The 18,967-nt window shown below is 46.7% G+C and overlaps 1 protein-coding gene across 1 annotated transcript in view; it reads left to right on the top strand.

Annotated features, from left to right (window-relative positions):
- Window positions 1-1,404: 1,404 nt before the first annotated feature.
- The window catches only part of mettl1 (methyltransferase 1, tRNA methylguanosine), a 62,166-nt gene continuing 44,603 nt past the window's right edge, over window positions 1,405-18,967 (top strand). The window contains exon 1 of the mRNA XM_028798656.1: window positions 1,405-1,571. Within this exon, the coding sequence (XP_028654489.1) occupies window positions 1,420-1,571 (152 nt within the window). The 5' untranslated portion in view covers window positions 1,405-1,419. The remainder of the gene's footprint in view (window positions 1,572-18,967) is intronic.

The following is an 18,967-nucleotide window of genomic DNA, read 5'->3' as shown; positions in this document are numbered from 1 at the left end:
GGACTGATGAGTCAAAAGTTGAACTTTTTGGCAGGCAAATGTCCCGTTACATCTGGCATAAAAGGAACACAGCATTTCAGAAAAAGAACATCATACCAACAGTAAAATATGGTGGTGGTAGTGTGATGGTCTGGGGTTGTTTTGCTGCTTCAGGACCTGGAAGGCTTGCTGTGATAGATGGAACCATGAATTCTACTGTCTACCAAAAAATCCTGAAGGAGAATGTCCGGCCATCTGTTCGTCAACTCAAGCTGAAGCGATCTTGGGTGCTGCAACAGGACAATGACCCAAAACACACCAGCAAATCCACCTCTGAATGGCTGAAGAAAAACAAAATGAAGACTTTGGAGTGGCCTAGTCAAAGTCCTGACCTGAATCCAATTGAGATGCTATGGCATGACCTTAAAAAGGCGGTTCATGCTAGAAAACCCTCAAATAAAGCTGAATTACAACAATTTTGCAAAGATGAGTGGGCCAAAATTCCTCCAGAGCGCTGTAAAAGACTCATTGCAAGTTATCGCAAACGCTTGATTGCAGTTATTGCTGCTAAGGGTGGCCCAACCAGTTATTAGGTTCAGGGGGGCAATTACTTTTTCACACAGGGCCATGTAGGTTTGGATTTTTTTTTCTCCCTAAATAATAAAAACCATCATTTAAAAACTGCATTTTGTGTTTACTTGTGTTATATTTGACTAATGGTTAAATGTGTTTGATGATCAGAAACATTTTGTGTGACAAACATGCAAAAGAATAAGAAATCAGGAAGGGGGCAAATAGTTTTTCACACCACTGTATAACCGGGGGGTTAAACGTTAACATTATTCAAAGTTATTGTCTGTTTTTACCTACATTTTTATTACTCTTTAATATTGTTCTTTTTTTTTGTATGAGTATGCTGCTGGAGCATGTGAATTTCCCCTTGGGATTAATAAATCATCTATCTATTGCGATTACTTGTGAGTTAATACTGAACACCATACCGTTAAAAAAGAAATACGAGACGAGCCTCGGTGCCTGCCATCGGCAGAGCCCGTCTTATGGTGTACACACGGGTATTTGAAACGTATTCTTTAGCGCATAAGTTTCAAGTAGAATTCCATTTAATAATTATGGAAAATGCAGCAATACGCAAACACAACTACAGTATTGTCGACCCTCCATAATAAGTTTCTGCCCAATATAGAAACTCTCACTGGGTCATTTACTAACACTTCTGGTTCGCTTGAAAGTTTGCAGTATGAAACGCAACCGTAGAATCTAGAAACTGAAGCATACTAACGAAACATCCCCTGATTCGGAACAAAGCCAACGGGCTTTCATTACTCAAATTTTATTGCGCGCAGGTCTCTCTCTCACTACTTCTTAAAACGGCGCGAGCGCAACTGCTTGCCGATGACGACGATTTAGCGCGCCCAGAGAATGAACGCAGCGTCGCCTTGTTGTGACGTCATTGACAGACCGCTTCCAGTTTTCCACGTGTCGCTCGTCAACATGAGTACCTCTTTACCGCAGAAGAAATATTATCGACAAAGGGCGCATTCCAACCCCATGGCTGATCACTCGTTTGACTAGTAAGTGTTTGTGTCTGTCCGTCCGTCCGTGTCACGTCAGGGTCTGGAAGGCTACGTGTGCCGGTGCACCCGCGTGTTGCTGCTCGGTGAACCTAAGTGTGAAATGAGCGCCGCTGCGTCTGTGACCATCAGGGGATGGCCGAGTTTCGTGTTGCCATCCCGGGGTATGTGACGTGCGTGTGACTGACTAAGCAAGTGTGTTACTCCGTGAAGCGCTGCACGCTCGCGTGTCTGGGAGTTTCTATGAATAAGACACCCACCCTTGGGGAGCCGGGCCAGTCAGCGTCACAATGGATACGTGTGACTGACCTACTCATTTACTTTGACGTTTTACTCTAAAACAGGGATTTTTAAGTTTTGTCCCGAAGGACCACCCTGTAGTGGTTCAAGGGGGGGTTTGGGGGCAAGGGCAAAATCCGCACAGCATCCATTGGACATTCTGCCTAACATAAATGTTCTCAAGTCGTTCTTTATTCAACTGTATAATGTTGCGTTTTAGTCTCCTGCAGCCACCATATAAACGTAACCTCAAGTTTTATTTTATATTATCTCAAACCAAATTTCTACACTCTGGTTCTTTAATGGAACTTTGTGGTTCTTTACTGGGTTGTGTGGTTCCTTATAGAACTGTTGCTTGGCAAAGAACCTTTTCATTCTGGGAAGGCTTCTTTACATAAAAAGTTTATTCTTTGTGCACTGAAAAATTTCCTAGAATCCAGAAGAAACCTACAGTCCTTAATGTATGATAGGCTACCCAGCAGGACACTAACAGATTAGGAAAAATCTGACTGCAAGTCTTGAGTTACTGTGTTCAGCCTGTTATATACAGTACTGTGCAAAAGTTTTAGGCAGGTGTGAAAAAATGCTGTAAACAAAGAATGCTTTCAAAAATGGAAGTGTTAATCATTTATTTTCATCAATCAACAAAATGCAGTGAATGAACAAAAGAGAAATCTATCCATCCACCCATTTTCCAACCCGCTGAATCCGAACACAGGGTCACGGGGGTCTGCTGGAGCCAATCCCAGCCAACACAGGGCACAAGGCAGGGAACCAATCCTGGGCAGGGTGCCAACCCACCGCAGGACACACACAAACACACCCACACACCAAGCACACACTAGGGCCAATTTAGAATCGCCAATCCACCTAACCTGCATGTCTTTGGACTGTGGGAGGAAACCGGAGCGCCCGGAGGAAACCCACGCAGACACGGGGAGAACATGCAAACTCCACGCAGGGAGGACCCGGGAATCGAACCCAGGTCCCCAGGTGTCCCAACTGCGAGGCAGCAGCGCTACCCACTGCGCCACCGTGCCGCCCAAGAGAAATCTAAATCAAATCAATATTTGGTGTGACCACCCTTTGCCTTCAAAACAGCATCAATTCTTCTAGGTACACTTGCACACAGTTTTTGAAGGAACTCGGCTGGTAGGTTGTTCCAAACATCTTGGAGAACTAACCACAGATCTTCTGTGGATGTAGGCTTCCTCACATCCTTCTGTCTCTTCATGTAATCCCAGACACACCTGATGTTGAGATCAGGGCTCTGTGGGGGCCATACCATCACTTCCAGGACTTCTTGTTCTTCTTTACGCTGAAGATAGTTCTTAATGACTTTGGCTGTATGTTTGGGGTCGTTGTCCTGCTGCAGCATAAATTTGGGGCCAATCATATGCCTCCCTGATGGTATTGCATGATGGATAAGTGTCTGCCTGTATTTCTCAGCATTGAGAACACCATTAATCCTGACCAAATCTCCAACTCCATTTGCAGAAATGCAGCCCCAAATGTTCAAGGAACCTCCAGCATGCTTCACAGTTGCCTGCAGACACTCATTATTGTACCGCTCTCCAGCCCTTCGATGAACAAACTGCCTTCTGCTACAGCCAAATATTTCAAATTTGGACTCATCAGTCCAGAGCACCTGCTGCCATTTTTCTGCACCCCAGTTCCTATGTTTTCGTGCATACTTGAGTCGCTTGGCCTTGTTTCCACGTCGGAGGTATGGCTTTTTGGCTGCAACTCCTCCATGAAGAGCACTTTTGGCTGCAACTCCTCCATGAAGAGCACTTTTGGCTGCAACTCCTCCATGAAGAGCACTTCTGGCAAGACTTCTCCAGACAGTAGATGGGTGTACCTGGGTCCCACTGGTTTCTGCCAGTTCTGAGCTGATGGCACTGCTTGAAATCGGAAAAGATGTCCAAGGGTAATAATCTTGATGTGTCTGTCATCTGCTGCACTAAGTTTCCTTGGCCGACCACTGCGTCTACGATTCTCAATGTTGCCCGTTTCTTTGTGCTTCTTCAAAAGAGCTTGAACAGCACATCTTGAAACGCCAGTCTGCTTTGAAATCTTTGTCTGGGAGAGACCTTGCTGATGCAGTAGAACTAACTTGTGTCTTGTTGCTGTGTTCAATCTTGCCATGACATGAAATTGTCTTCCACAACCTCACCTTGGTAGAAGTGTGTGGCTGTTCCTCACCCAGTTTTAAGCCACCCCATTTGGACAGCTGTGTCTTTCAGGAAGTGTTCACCCATCAATACATAATTATGTGGCGTATGCTACGCTGCGGGTTGGCTAGTACTAATTATTTTTTGTGATTTCACCAGTAAATGCAGATGGCCAAATATAGCCTTCTAGATGTTTGTGAGATTGTGAGTCTGGTGTTTCATGTGTAGGGTTTTTGGTGCTGGGTGCCCTTTTGGCCATGTGGTTAATCTGGCCCTGTTGGAAGCAACATTGAGTGCTAAGAGAGGTCTATGAATTCACTGCCATAATTAAAGGAATTAAAGGAATACTCTACCCAAAATTATATATATTTTTAAACGTTACACCATGTAGTTTGTAGTGATGGCCAAGAAAAAAGTTTTTAAGCTCATGTTTTTCGTGGAGAGCTGAGACAACAATTATTTCTGATAGAATGAGAGTCAATGGGGACCAACACTAGATAACTGCAAACCATATTAAAATGTCCATGAAAACATTTCATGTTAAGCCAGGGTCATGTCTGACATGCCCCAAAAGTCATGTAAGTTGCTGACTGCAGTCACTAGACCATGTGAATTTAAATGACTGAAAAACCGATGGGTGTGTCACATTTACCGACAGCCAATAGTGTGATGCCTGACGGAGCTGACGTTGTACAAAAGGTTAACTGGTATGGTGAGTCAGGTCTTAATCTCCGCCCCTCCCTTCTGTCATGGTACGTAAGACATTAGATATCAGATTGACTTAGCAAGGGTCCTTATTCCTTATTGCTTCATTATATGAAGTGTACTTCCAGATGACCATTCATTTGTTGTCCACTCTCTTACACATAGAGCCACCTCTATGACCAAACACAAAATCAAAGGTGAGTCACGGAGTGAGTCGCTGGATACGTCCGTCTGTACAACTGATAGTCACAGGAGCACACTGCCGACTGCCTATGACTTGACAAGATTACATAAATGAAGGCAGCACAACAATTAAAAAAATGCTGGAAAAGTCACATAATTTGACATAACATTTATTGGTGGTACATAAGCCAAATATCAAGTCACTCCAGTCATGTGCTCACAACGTGTAAAATACCTACATTCCTTGCTGAAATATTGTTAAATAAACAGAACACCCATTCACATGGGTGAAGACTGGACACTTAACCAGTGAATGAGCGAGAGGGGGACAGGTGGGTCTTTGGTGCAAAAGCACAACCCCGTGTGAAGGGGCATCCTGTCTCTGGACTACTCTAGTTTTACAGAGGTTATTTATTTAGCCTTGTTTTATTAAAAATATCCATCCATCCACCCATTGTCTCCCGCTTATCCGAGGTCGGGTCGCGGGGGCAGCAGCTTGAGCAGAGATGCCCAGACTTCCCTCTCCCCGGCCACTTCTTCTAGCTCTTCCGGGAGAATCCCAAGGCGTTCCCAGGCCAGTCGAGAGACATAGTCCCTCTAGCGTGTCCTGGGTCTTCCCCGGGGCCTCCTCCCGGTTGGACGTGCCCGGAACACCTCACCAGGGAGGCGTCCAGGAGGCATCCTGATCAGATGCCCGAGCCACCTCATCTGACTCCTCTCGATGCGGAGGAGCAGCGGCTCTACTCTGAGCCCCTCCCGGATGACTGAGCTTCTCACCCTATCTTTAAGGGAAAGCCCAGACACCCTGCGGAGGAAACTCATTTCAGCCGCTTGTATTCGCGATCTCGTTCTTTCGGTCACTACCCATAGCTCATGACCATAGGTGAGGGTAGGAACATAGATCGACTGGTAAATTGAGAGCTTCGCCTTGCGGCTCAGCTTTTTTTCACCACGACAGACCGATGCAATGCCCGCATTACTGCAGATGCCGCACCGATCCGCCTGTCGATCTCACGCTCCATTCTTCCCTCACTCGTGAACAAGACCCCGAGATACTTGAACTCCTCCACTTGGGGCAGGATCTCGCCACCAACCCTGAGAGGGCACTCCACCCTTTTCCGGCTGAGGACCATGGTCTCGGATTTGGAGGTGCTGATTCTCATCCCAGCTGCTTCACACTCGGCTGTGAACCGATCCAGAGAGAGCTGAAGATCACGGCCTGATGAAGCAAACAGGACAACATCATCTGCAAAAAGCAGTGACCCAATCCTGAGCCCACCAAACCGGACCCCCTCAACACCCTGGCTGCGCCTAGAAATTCTGTCCATAAAAGTTATGAACAGAATCGGTGACAAAGGGCAGCCCTGGCGGAGTCCCAACTCTCACTGGAAATGGGTTCGACTTACTTCCGGCAATGCGGACCAAGCTCTGGCACCGATCGTACAGGGACTGAACAGCCCTTATCAGGGGGGCCGGTACCCCATACTCTCGGAGTACCCCCCACAGGATTCCCCGAGGGACACGGTCGAATGCCTTTTCTAAGTCCACAAAACACATGTAGACTGGTTGGGCAAACTCCCATGCACCCTCCAGGACCCTGCTAAGGGTATAGAGCTGGTCCACTGTTCCGCGACCAGGACGAAAACCACACTGTTCCTCCTGAATCCGAGGCTCGACTATCCGACGGACCCTCCTCTCCAGGACCCCTGAATAGACTTTTCCAGGGAGGCTGAGGAGTGTGATCCCTCTGTAGTTGGAACACACCCTCCGATCCCCCTTCTTAAAGAGGGGGACCACCACCCCGGTCTGCCAATCCAGAGGCACTGTCCCTGATGTCCATGCGATGTTGCAGAGGCGTGTCAGCCAAGACAGTCCTACAACATCCAGAGCCTTGAGGAACTCCGGGCGTATCTCATCCACCCCCGGGGCCCTGCCACCAAGGAGTTTTTTGACCACCTCGGTGACCTCAGTCCCAGAGATGGGGGAGCCCACCTCTGAGTCCCCAGGCTCTGCTTCCTCATTGGAAGGCATGTTAATGGGATTGAGGAGGTCTTCGAAGTATTCCCCCCCACCGACCCACAACGTCCCGAGTCGAGGTCAGCAGCGCACCATCCCCACCATATACAGTGTTGACACTGCACTGCTTCCCCTTCCTGAGACGCCGGATGGTGGACCAGAATCTCCTCGAAGCCGTCCGAAAGTCGTTCTCCATGGCCTCCCCAAACTCCTCCCACGCCCGAGTTTTTGCCTCAGCAACCACCAAAGCCGCATTCCGCTTGGCCTGCCGGTACCTGTCAGCTGCCTCCGGGGTCCCACAGGACAAAAGGGTCCCGTAGGACTCCTTCTTCAGCTTGACGGCATCCTTCACCGCCGGTGTCCACCAGCGGGTTCGGGGATTGCCGCCACGACAGGCACCGACCACCTTACGGCCACAGCTCCGGTCAGCTGCCTCAACAATAGAGGCACGGAACATGGCCCATTCGGACTCAATGTCCCCCACCTCCCTCGGGATGTGGTCGAAGTTCTGCCGGAGGTGGGAGTTGAAGCTACTTCTGACAGGGGTCTCTGCCAGACGTTCCCAGCAGACCCTCACAACACGTTTGGGCCTACCACGCCTGACCGGCATCCTCCCCCACCATCAAAGCCAACTCACCACCAGGTGGTGATCAGTTGACAGCTCCGCCCCTCTCTTCACCCGAGTGTCCAACACATGTGGCCACAAGTCCGACGACACGACCACAAAGTCGATCATCGAACTGAGGCCTAGGGTATCCTGGTGCCAGGTGCACATATGAACACCCCTATGCTTGAACATGGTGTTCGTTATGGACAATCCGTGACGAGCACAGAAGTCCAATAACAAAACACCGCTCGGGTTCAGATCAGGGGGGCCATTCCTCCCAATCACGCCCTTCCAGGTCTCACTGTCATTGCCCACGTGAGCATTGAAGTCTCCCAGCAGAACGAGGGAGTCCCCAGAAGGTATGCCCTCTAGCACCCCCTCCAGGGACTCCAAAAAGGGTGGGTACTCCGAACTGCTGTTCGGTGCATACGCACAAACAACAGTTAGGACCCGTCCCCCCACCCGAAGGTGAAGGGAGGCTACCCTCTCGTCTACCGGGGTAAACCCCAATGTACAGGCTCCAAGTTGGGGGGCAATAAGTATACCCACACCTGCTCGGCGCCTCTCACCGGGGGCAACTCCAGAGTGGTACAGAGTCCAGCCCCTCTCAAGGAGATTGGTTCCAGAGTCCAAGCTGTGCGTCGAGGTGAGTCCGACTATATCTAGCCGGAACCTCTCAACTTCGCGCACTAGCTCAGGCTCCTTCCCCTTCAGAGAGGTGACATTCCACGTCCTAAGAGCCAGCTTCTGTAGCCGAGGATCGGACCGCCAAGGTCCCCGCCTTCGGCCACCACCCAACTCACACTGCACCCGACCTCCTTGGCCCCTCCCATAGGTGGTGAGCCCATGGGAAGGGGGACCCACGTTGCCACTTCGGGCTGTGCCCGGCCGAGCCCCATGGGTGCAGGCCCGGCCACCAGGCGCTCGCCATCGAGCCCCACCTCCAGGCCTGGCTCCAGAGTGGGGCCCCGGTGACCCGCGTCCGGGCAAGGGAAAACGCCATCCAAAATTGTTTTTCTTCATAGGAGGTTTGTTTAACCGCTCTTTGTCTCATCCCTCACCTAGGACCAGTTTGCCTTGGGTGGCCCTACCAGGGGCATAAAGCCCCGGACAACAGAGCTCCTAGGATCATTGGGACACGCAAACCCCTCCACCACGATAAGGTGACGGTTAAAGGAGGGGTTATTAAAAATATGAGTTATTAAAATTAATATTTAAAAAAATACATCAATTTTTTCACATTTTCAGCATACAAATGGAGAAAGCCGGACAAGTGGATTATGCACTATGTTTAATGTGAGAGGTTTTTTCCTCATGGACTTTTGCATACTGTTCAGGAGGTCACTGGAAAAGGGGTGTGTGGCGTTTCCAATATCTATGCAAAAGGGCGAAGATCCAAGTCTTTAGAGTCCTGGTGTTTCCTGTTTGTGAGACATGGACGCTATCCAGTGACCTGAGATGAAGACTGGACTCCTTCAGTACTGTCTCTCTCCGGAAAATCCTTGTGTCCCGCTGGTTTGACTTTGTGTTGCTCATGGAGTCCCGAATGAGGCACATGACCTGCATTGTGAGGGAGCATCAGTTACGGCACTATGGCCGTGTGGTGCGTTTCCCAGAGGGTGACCCGGCTCGTAAGATCTTCATTGTTGGGGACCCGAGTGGGTGGACCAGGCCAAGGGGTCGCCCACGTAACACCTGGCTGTGGCAGATAGAGGGTCACTTCCGGAGGGTGGGACTGGACCACGTGGCTGCCTGGGGGGTTGCCAATCGGGATCCTGAGTTGTTTCGTCGTGTAGTGGGTGCAGCAACGTGCTGTACTGGTGCATGCTCCCCAACTCGACTTGACTTGATTTTTTCATATTGTTTGGTGTTGAACACCTTTAACTATCATTCTGTCAGAAATATTCTATCCATTCTCCATGAATACATGAGATTTTTTTTTTCTTGGCCATTACTATAAACTACAAGGGTGACTTGTCACTACATTCATAATGGCTGACACGGTACAACACCCTAGTATTCCTACTAACTACATGGAAGTCCAGAAAAGAGCGACGAGGCTGATTCCAGGGCTACAGGGGTTGAGTTATGAGGAAAGATTAAAAGAGCTGAGCCTTTACAGTTTAAGCAAAAGAAGATTAAGAGGTGACATGATTGAAGTGTTTAAAATGATGAAGGGAATTAGTCCAGTGGATCAGGACTGTTATTTTAAAATGAGTTCATCAAGAACACAGGGACACAGTTGGAAACTTGTTAAGGGCAAATTTCGCACAAACATTAGGAAGTTTTTCTTTACACCAATAATAATAATAATAATAATTCATTCATTACATTTATATAGCGCTTTTCTCAATACTCAAAGTGCTATCCACACAGGGAGGAACCGGAAAGCGAACCCACAATCTTCCACAGTCTCCTTACTGCAAAGCAGCAGCACTACCACTGCGCCACCTGTGAGGACAAAGAACGATAGAAACTTGGAATAAGCTACCAAGTAGTGTGGTAGACAGTAAGACGTTAGGGTCTTTCAAAACTCGACTTGATGTTTTCTTGGAAGAAATAAGTGGATAGTACTGGCGAGCTTTGTTGGGCTGAATGGCCTGTTCTCGTCTAGAGTGTTCTAATGTTCTAAGTAGCATTTTCAGTCATTTTCTAATTCACTTAGGCCTGAACAGAGTCATGTGGGATGCTGGAGCCCATCCCAGCCAGTATAGTGCGTAAGGCAAGAACAAACCCTGGACAAGGTGCCAGTCCACCACGGGGTGAACACACACACACACACAAGGGTCAAATGAGTATCTCCAGTCCATCTAACCTGCGTGTCTTTGGACTGTGGGAAGAAACGAGAACAACCAGAGCAAACCCATGTAGACACTGGGGGATCATGCAAACTCCACGCAGGGAGAAACAGTCTTTAAAAGAATGCTCCACATAAAAATGAAATATCGTTTTTTGGATAGAGTATTTATTTAAGGGAAGTTTCTTAAAAAAGGAACAGAGCAGTGAATTACAGTGGGGGAAATAATTATTATTTAAGTTTGCTCACTTAACAAAGAAATGAACAGTCTCTCTTTTTTATGGTAGTTTCATTTTAATGGACAGAGACGGAATATCAACCAAAAATCCTGAAAAAAAAAAACACACATTAAATGAAAGTTATCAATTGATTTGCATGTCATTGAGTGAAATAAGGATTTGATCCCCTACAACCTAGTCTAGAATTCTGGCTCCCACAGATCCTCCTGATCTCAACTTGTGATGTGTTGTCACAGGAGGACCCTGCCGGGACGCCTGGAAGGACCGGGAGGTGTCTTATACGTTCCCCAGGCCATGAGGGGGCATCCGCCCTGGATAAAGAGGGGACCACGGGGAAGGAATAAGGAGCCTCAAGCCCACTGGTGCCCGTGGACACTGCCAGGGGGCGCCCGAAGCGTCATAGAGCCCGGGAGATCGACACTTCCGCCACACCTGGGAGGGTGGAGGAAGGACCTTCCAGGGACGCCCAGAGTGCTTCCGGGTGCAAGGGCAGCACTTCCGCCACACCAGGAAGTGCTGCCGGAAGAGAGTCAGGAGTGGGAGCAGGACGAAGCTCCTGTGAAGAGAGGAAAGGCGGCCCACGGACAGGGAGAGAAAGGCCCGTGTGCAGGGTGATTGATGCTGGGAGCACCGTGTGCTGTGCGGGACTGTATTTAATTAATAAATGAGTGGTTCTTATAAAGAAACGGTGTTTTTCTGGTGGTGTTCGGACCCGTGTCTCTCAGTGTATAAAGCCCACCTGTCCATAGAATCAATTTCTTCCATTCCCACCTCTCCACCACCATGGGCAACACCAAAGAGCTGTCCATTAGAGACCGTTCATTTCTTTGTAAGTCAGCAAACTTATAAATTCAGCAGGGGATCAAATACTTCTCTCCCCCCACGGTATAGCACTGAAGTCAATGCCCTCCCTTAGCATTCAGTGCTGTCAGATTGCAGATACAACTGAGGGAGACGAGTGTATAGGAAAGGGTGAATTAAAAAGTAAATGGCAAAGAAAACCAAAGCAGTTCAGTGTTTTGCCTAAAAAGACACATTTCAGAATTTCTTAGTATAAGAAGGACTGAACTTAAGAACCACTGTGCTTTAAAGATATTCGAATCGACTTTAACACTTTAGTTTCAAAGCAGTTTTCCAGACGCTTGGTCTTTTTTTTTCACATCTAGTAGTTCTATCAACACGTGAATCAAATGTTTTCCCCAAATTGAAGATGCTACACCAATGACCTGTTCAGTTTTTATTTTATTTGACGTCCTTAAAACTTCTCAGCAGAGTAAATTTTGAAGCGGCATGACAAAGTAAGATCCTTACTTATATGATAGGTGATAAGATAACAAACCAGGCGTTTAGTCATGTTCAGCTGATAGTACGTGGGACTGGAATGGCAGTAAGCGATGACAAAATGGTGCATTTTGGATCAGTAAGGTGGGTACAGCAATTTCATATTGGCGTAGTAGTAGTAGGTGAAGTGTGTGCAGAGTGTTGTGAAATTTCTGAATGGCCAGCTACTGTAACATGCGACACATCGCCACACTTCAGAGTCATGATAGCCAGCATGTAGTGACATCATTTAACTGAAAACACAGATCGGCTTACTCAGTGTTATCCTTACTCCTGACACTTTATAGAGAGAGAAAAAAAACCCTGAGGTAAAAAAATTAAATAAATAAAAATCAAAAAAACAGCCCTAAAGTTGGTTTATCTGATTAAAGTGCAAAAATCTGGTACGTTTTGTGATTTGCTTGTGAACAGTGAATCCTTATGTTCGGACTGAGTAGGTGTAATATGTCACTGTACTCTGTGCAAATATATCTTACTAGTCATTTAGCCCGTTACAATAACGGGCGCTAGAACAGTAGTGCATAAACATTAGGAACAGTGTATATTAAATGGCAAGGGACTTTGACCTCATTCTGTTTGTTGGTCGTATTTTTCTTTCTTTCAGCCTTTCTTTTGTTGATGTTTACTTGCTGAGCTGACCGTTCTTCGTCGGCTGCCGCCGTGTATTGTGTGTCTTTAATTTTCTGTGACAGTAATACTGTCTTGTACGTCCGCTGGCTTATACGTCCGTAATATACCTTTAATTTTCTCTGGGGGTAATACAGGCGTGTGCGTCGGTGATATGCCTTTAATCTCCTCTGACAGTAATACTGGCTTGTATGTGGCTGTAATATGCGTCACTGTATTGTGTACCTTTAATTTCCTCTCGCAGTAATACTGGTTTGTATTTCCGTAAAACGCCTGTAACTTTCTGTGACAGTAATATCGCACATCGCACCGTGCCCCACGCATGCGCACTTCACCAGAAGACATACACACACACACACACACGGACACCTGGACGCACATAGGGATTTTATTAAAGAGGATAAATCTGCCTTTTTCTACTCGCATGCACAGTTGACACAGAGCCAGATTTAGCACAGGGGTTCACCATATTGAACTGCAAGGCAAGCATTATATGACAAGACAGATCGAGACAACTGGGAAATGGGCAGACAGACTGAGGACTGCTGTATACTATTTTTTGTCTGTCATGTCAGCATGAAATTGTATCCCCATTGCCTTGTTTGGAACTGCATGTTCACCTGAGTGGGGGCCTGCACTTGGAAGAAAGAGGATAAAGCCTTGGAACATTGCCCAGCACACCTTTGAAGCCGACGGACAGATGGGAGATAACGTCATCCGATCCTCAAAATCCTTCCAATGCACCAGCGAAAATGGCCGACTCTACATGTCGGGGGGGGCCCCCTCATGCCTGAACTGGGTTTTGCCATTGGCTTCCTTAGTCTGTTATGCAGCGTAAGCCGTCATTAAACAAAACTAAATTATTTCTCCTATGTGATTTCTTACCACCGTATCGCTAAGGGAAGGGTATCGCCTTGTAGTACAGTGGGGCAAAAAGTATTTAGTCAGCCACCAATTGTGTAAGTTCTTCCACTTAAAAAGATGAGAGAGGCCTGTAATTTTCATCATAGGTATATCTCAACTATGAGAGACAAAATGAGAAAAAAAAATCCAGAAAATCACATTGTCTGATTGTTGAAGAATTTATTTGCAAATTAGGGTGGAAAAAAAGTATTTGGTCAATAACAAAAGTTCATCTCAATACTTTGTTATATACCCTTTGTTGGCAATGACAGAGGTCAAACGTTTTCTGTAAGTCTTCACAAGGTTTTCACACACTGTTGCTGGTATTTTGGCCCATTCCTCCTCTAGAGCAGTGATGTTTTGGGGGTGTCGCTGGGCAACACGGACTTTCAACTCCCTCCAAAGATTTTCTATGGGGTTGAGATCTGGAGACTGGCTAAGCCACTCCAGGACCTTGAAATGCTTCTTACGGGGCCACTCCTTCGTTACCCGGGCGGTGTGTTTGGGTCATTGTCATGCTGAAAGACCCAGCCACGTTTCATCTTCAATGCCCTTGCTGATGGAAGGAGGTTTTCACTCAAAATCTGACGATACATGACCCCATTCATTCTTTCCTTTACACGGATCAGTCATCCTGGTCCCGTTGCAGAAAAACAGCCCCAAAGCATGATGTTTCCACCCCCATGCTTTACAGTAGGTATGGTGTTCTTTGGATGCAACTCAGCATTCTTTCTCCTCCAAACACGACGAGTAGAGCTTTTACCAAAAAGTTCTATTTTGGTTTCATTTGACCATATAACATTCTCCCAATCCTCTTCTGGATCATCCAAATGCTCTCTAGCAAACTTCAGATGGGCCTGCACATGTACTGGCTTAAGCAGGGGGACACGTCTGGCACTGCAGGATTTGAGTCCCTGGCGGCGTAGTGTGTTACTGATGGTAGCCTTTGTTACTTTGGTCCCAGCTCTCTGCAGGTCATTCACTAGGTCCCTCCGTGTGGTTCTGAGATTTTTGCTCACCGTTCTTGTGATCATTTTGACCCCACGAGGTGAGATCTTGCGTGGAGCCCCAGATCGAGGGAGATTATCAGTGGTCTTGTATGTCTTCCATTTTCTAATAATTGCTCCCACAGTTGATTTCTTCACACCAAGCTGCTTATCTATTGCAGATTCAGTCTTCCCAGCCTGGTGCAGGTCTACAATTTTGTTCCTTTGACAGCTCTTTGGTCTTGGCCATAGTGGAGTTTGGAGTGTGACTGTTTGAGGTTGTGAACAGGTGTCTTTTATATTGATAACGAGTTCAAACAGGTGCCATTAATACAGGTAACGAGTGGAGGACAGAGGAGCCTCTTACAAAAGAAGTTACAGGTCTGTGAGAGCCAGAAATCTTGCTTGTTTGTAGGTGACCAAATACTTATTTCCCACCATAATTTGCAAATAAATTCTTCAAAAATCAGACATTGTGATTTTCTGAATTTTTTTTTCTCATTTTGTCTCTCATAGTTGAGGTGTACCTATCATGAAAATTACAGGCCTCTCTCGTCTTTTTAAGTGGGAGAACTTGCACAATTGGTGGCTGACTAAATACTTTTTTGCCCCACTGTATATCTACCATATATACTCGTGTATAAGTTCTCTCATGGATAAGTTTTACAGTATAATTTCTGGTGTTTTATAATGTCGGTTGTATAAGTTGAATGCGGAAAACTCACGCTATTGGTACAAGGGATTACGATATGCGAACGCCTGCCTGAGAGAGTAACCACGGAGCACACAGCCTTTATTTTCTATGTGGGTGCTGTATCAGTGTGTGCTCCTAACCTCCCTCTCTCTCTCTAGTGTGCATACATGACCACACGATAATACCTGAACTATTCCGAAGCGACGTTTGTGCTGTTTTGTGTTTTTTGTATCTCACACCCTCATGCACTTTTATCATAAGAGCATCCCTTATCTATGATGGAGTGTTCGATCAGAAGAAAATATGAAGCTGGTTTTAAATTAAGTGTCGTTGAGGTAGCGAAAGAAATTGGTAACTGCGCTGCTGCAACAAAATTTGATGTGTGAGAAACTGATGTGAGATTGGAGGAGGCAAGAAGATGTTAAAAAAAAAAAAATTTGTGTCGCATTTTTGAACGGGTGTATAAGTCGGGGTCTGATTTTATGATCGTTATTTCGGGTTTCAAGACACGAGTTTTATATGTGAGTATATATGGTAGTTTTGGGATATGTAACATGCCGTAATTACAAAAGAACTCATTCCAAGGGAGTTAACACCCCCTGCTGGACACGGAAAGTGAATTCGGGTGTAAAATGCCATCATTCAGTGAGAGCCGTACCCCAGGTCTTTGAGGTGAAGGAAAAGGTTAATAATAATAATCCATCCATTTTCCAACCCGCTTAAACCGAACACAGGGTCACGGGGGTCTGCTGGAGCCAATCCCAGCCAACATAGGGCACAAGGCAGGAACCAATCCCGGGCAGGGTGCCAACCCACCACAGGACACACACAAACATACCCACACACCAGGGCCAATTTAGAATCGCCAGTCCACCTAACCTGCATGTCTTTGGACACGGGGAGAACATGCAAACTCCACGTAGGGAGGACCCGGGAAGCGAACCCAGGTCCCCAGATCTCCCAACTGCGAGGCATCAGTGCTACCCACTGCGCCACCTGTGAGGACAAGGTTGGCATCAGAGGATTGTGGGTGACTCTCCGGGTCCATATTAGGCAAGTACTCCTAACAGGTAAGCTGTAATGTTGAAATTTGAAAGGAGACTTTTGAAAATATTCTGACATAGGATAGGAAATCAAGTGGAGGAGTGATGTGTTCTTTATTCTTGGCCTTTGTCAAAACGCAAGCAAGTAGCATTCTGAACCTGCTTGTTGCTGGAATAGAGGAGCAGAAGGTTTGGATTTGAGCAGCGTGCTGTAGGTGGTAGACAGATGGCCTGACAGCTGTAGAGATAGATGTGACTTTCTTTTTCTTCAGTTTTTTTTACCTTATTTAAAACCCAAAGAATTCTTGACAAGACTGCAGACGGTGAACAATTGGAAAAATGGGTCAACGCCGAGTTTTAGAGATATGTTACAATTTCTGAGTGCAGTTTGATTTTGTGTTAAGCTGTAATAAGTTAATCGCATGTCACGTTCGGTGCTGTGCATGGCGTGACTAGTAACTGGAGTGATGCATTATAGAGCCAATTTAAAAAGTCCTCAGACCCCTTCAGGTTTTTTTTTACATTTTGTTATGTTGCAGCCTTGTGCCGAAATCATTTAAATTAGTTTCTTCCTTCATGTCAAGTGACACTCAGTACCTCAGAGTGACAAAGCTTGAACAGGATTTTAGAAATCTTTGCAATTTTATTAACTACTAGCTGTCCCCCGCAGCTCTGCCCGCCTGGTAGTGAAACGGGACAAAGTTTAAAATTCAATGAATAAACAGGTATCGCTAGCTAAGCGGAGGCAAGATATGCTCCAAAACGTGTCCAGAGATACCATAGACCGACTCCAACGGAGGCCGACGTGTGAGTGAGGAGGGCCTCACCCAGCTCCCCACTCCTGACGTCATGTGTTGTAGTGAAACAGGGCAAACTTTAAAAAACAATAAACAAACAGGCATTGCTAGCTAAGCAGAGGCAAGGTACGCTCCAAAACGTGGCAAGTGGTAGAGCAACTCGAACGGAGGCTGACGCATGAGTGAGGAGGGCCCCACCCAGCTCCCCACTCCTGACGTCCCGTGCTGTAGTAAAACAGGACAAACAATTAAAATCAATAAACGGGTATTGCTAGCCAAGTGGAGGCAAGTTACACCGACTCGAACGGAGGCTCGCGCCCGAGTAAGGAGGGCCCTGCCCGGCTCCCCACTCCTGACATCACGCTTCCCCCCCTCCCATCGGCCCGCAGTCTCTGTCTCAGATTTGTGAGAATAAATCGCTCATGCAAGCGAACTATACTTCGTACGATGAGAGAAGTCGCAAAATCAACTGGAATGTTCAAGCAAATTATAGATAAAAACCTGATCTAAATCCATTAAGTAGTTCTCTCTTGAAAAGCAGGCAGACGTTGGATTTTTATATAGTGTGTTATAGAAAATAATCCCCCCCCCCCCCCTTCGAAATATTCCCATTTTTTTTTGCTTTACAGTCGTAAATGAAAACACACAAACTAATATTTTTTCCAGCTTTACTTAAACAATACAATCAATAACATCCAAATGAAAGATATCACAGCTACAGTTCAGAAGAATTTCCATCCATCCATTTTCCAACCCGCTGAATCCGAACACAGGGTGACGGGGGTCTGCTGGAGCCAATCCCAGCCAACACAGGGCACAAGGCAGGAACCAATCCCAGGCAGGGTGCCAACCCACCACAGTCAGAAGAATTTACAAAAATAAAAAACAAGAAATACTGAGATTGATAATGGACCTCTCCCCCCAAACTCAATCAGGTGCAAGTGCCCACCATTTCCATTGCAGACCATGGTTACTGGCTGTGATCAGTTGTAATGAGTGTGATTAGTGAAGCTGTTCCTGGAGCATTCATTCCCTTCCTTGGTAGAGCAACTGACAGCAAACAACTGACTATGGGTGGCAGGCCACTTTGAAAAGATCTCGGGGATAGAGTTGTGGACAGACATAAGGCAGGAGATGGAGACAAAAAAATCTCAAAGGCTTTAGCAATCCCAAGGAGCCCAGTAAAGTCCATAATAAAGAAGTGTTTGGTACTACTGGGACCTTCCCTGGATCCTCAACTGGATGGAAGAGCAAGGAGGAAACTGGTAGGAGAGGCTACCAAGAGGCCAATGGCCACTTTAAAGGAGTTACAGGATGTTATGGCATAGTGGTCATTGTGTGCATGTGACAACAATTTGACAAGCGCTCCATGATTATGGCTTGTTCAGGAGGGTCGCACTTCTCAAGAAAGGCCACATTAAGGCTCGTTTGAGCTTTGCCACAATGCACCTTGAAGATTCTGATGCCAAGTGGAAAAAGGTCTTATGGTCAGATAAGACCAAAATCGAACTATTTGGCCTCAACGCCAAACAGTACACCAGTGCAGTTCACCACACACAACACACCATGCCTACAGTAAAGCATGGAGGGGGCAGCATCCTGTTGTGGGGGGGGATGGGGCTCTCTTTAGGGTAGAAGGGAAAATGGATGGGGTAAAATACTGTCAAATTCTTGAGGAAAACCTGCTACCCTCTGCCAGAAAGTTGAAGATGGGCAGAATGTTCACCTTTCAACACGACAACAACACGAAGCACACAGCAAAATGGACCACACAGTGGCTGAAGGAGAAAAAAGTGAATGTCCTGGTGTGGCCAGTCAGAGCCCAGACCTAAATCACAGTGAAAATCTATGGAAAGATCTGAAGATAGCAGACCACCAACGCTCACCATCCAATTTGACAGAATTTGAACAGTTAAACTGTAAAGAAGAGTGGGGGGCAAATATTGAGTGGGCTCAATCTAGATGGGCAAAGCTGATAGAGAAGAATCACCACAGACTCATGGCT

This window comes from Erpetoichthys calabaricus, chromosome 3 (assembly GCF_900747795.2).
Source record: "Erpetoichthys calabaricus chromosome 3, fErpCal1.3, whole genome shotgun sequence".
NCBI lineage: Eukaryota > Metazoa > Chordata > Cladistia > Polypteriformes > Polypteridae > Erpetoichthys > Erpetoichthys calabaricus.
This window is presented reverse-complemented; position numbering and strand designations above follow the sequence as displayed.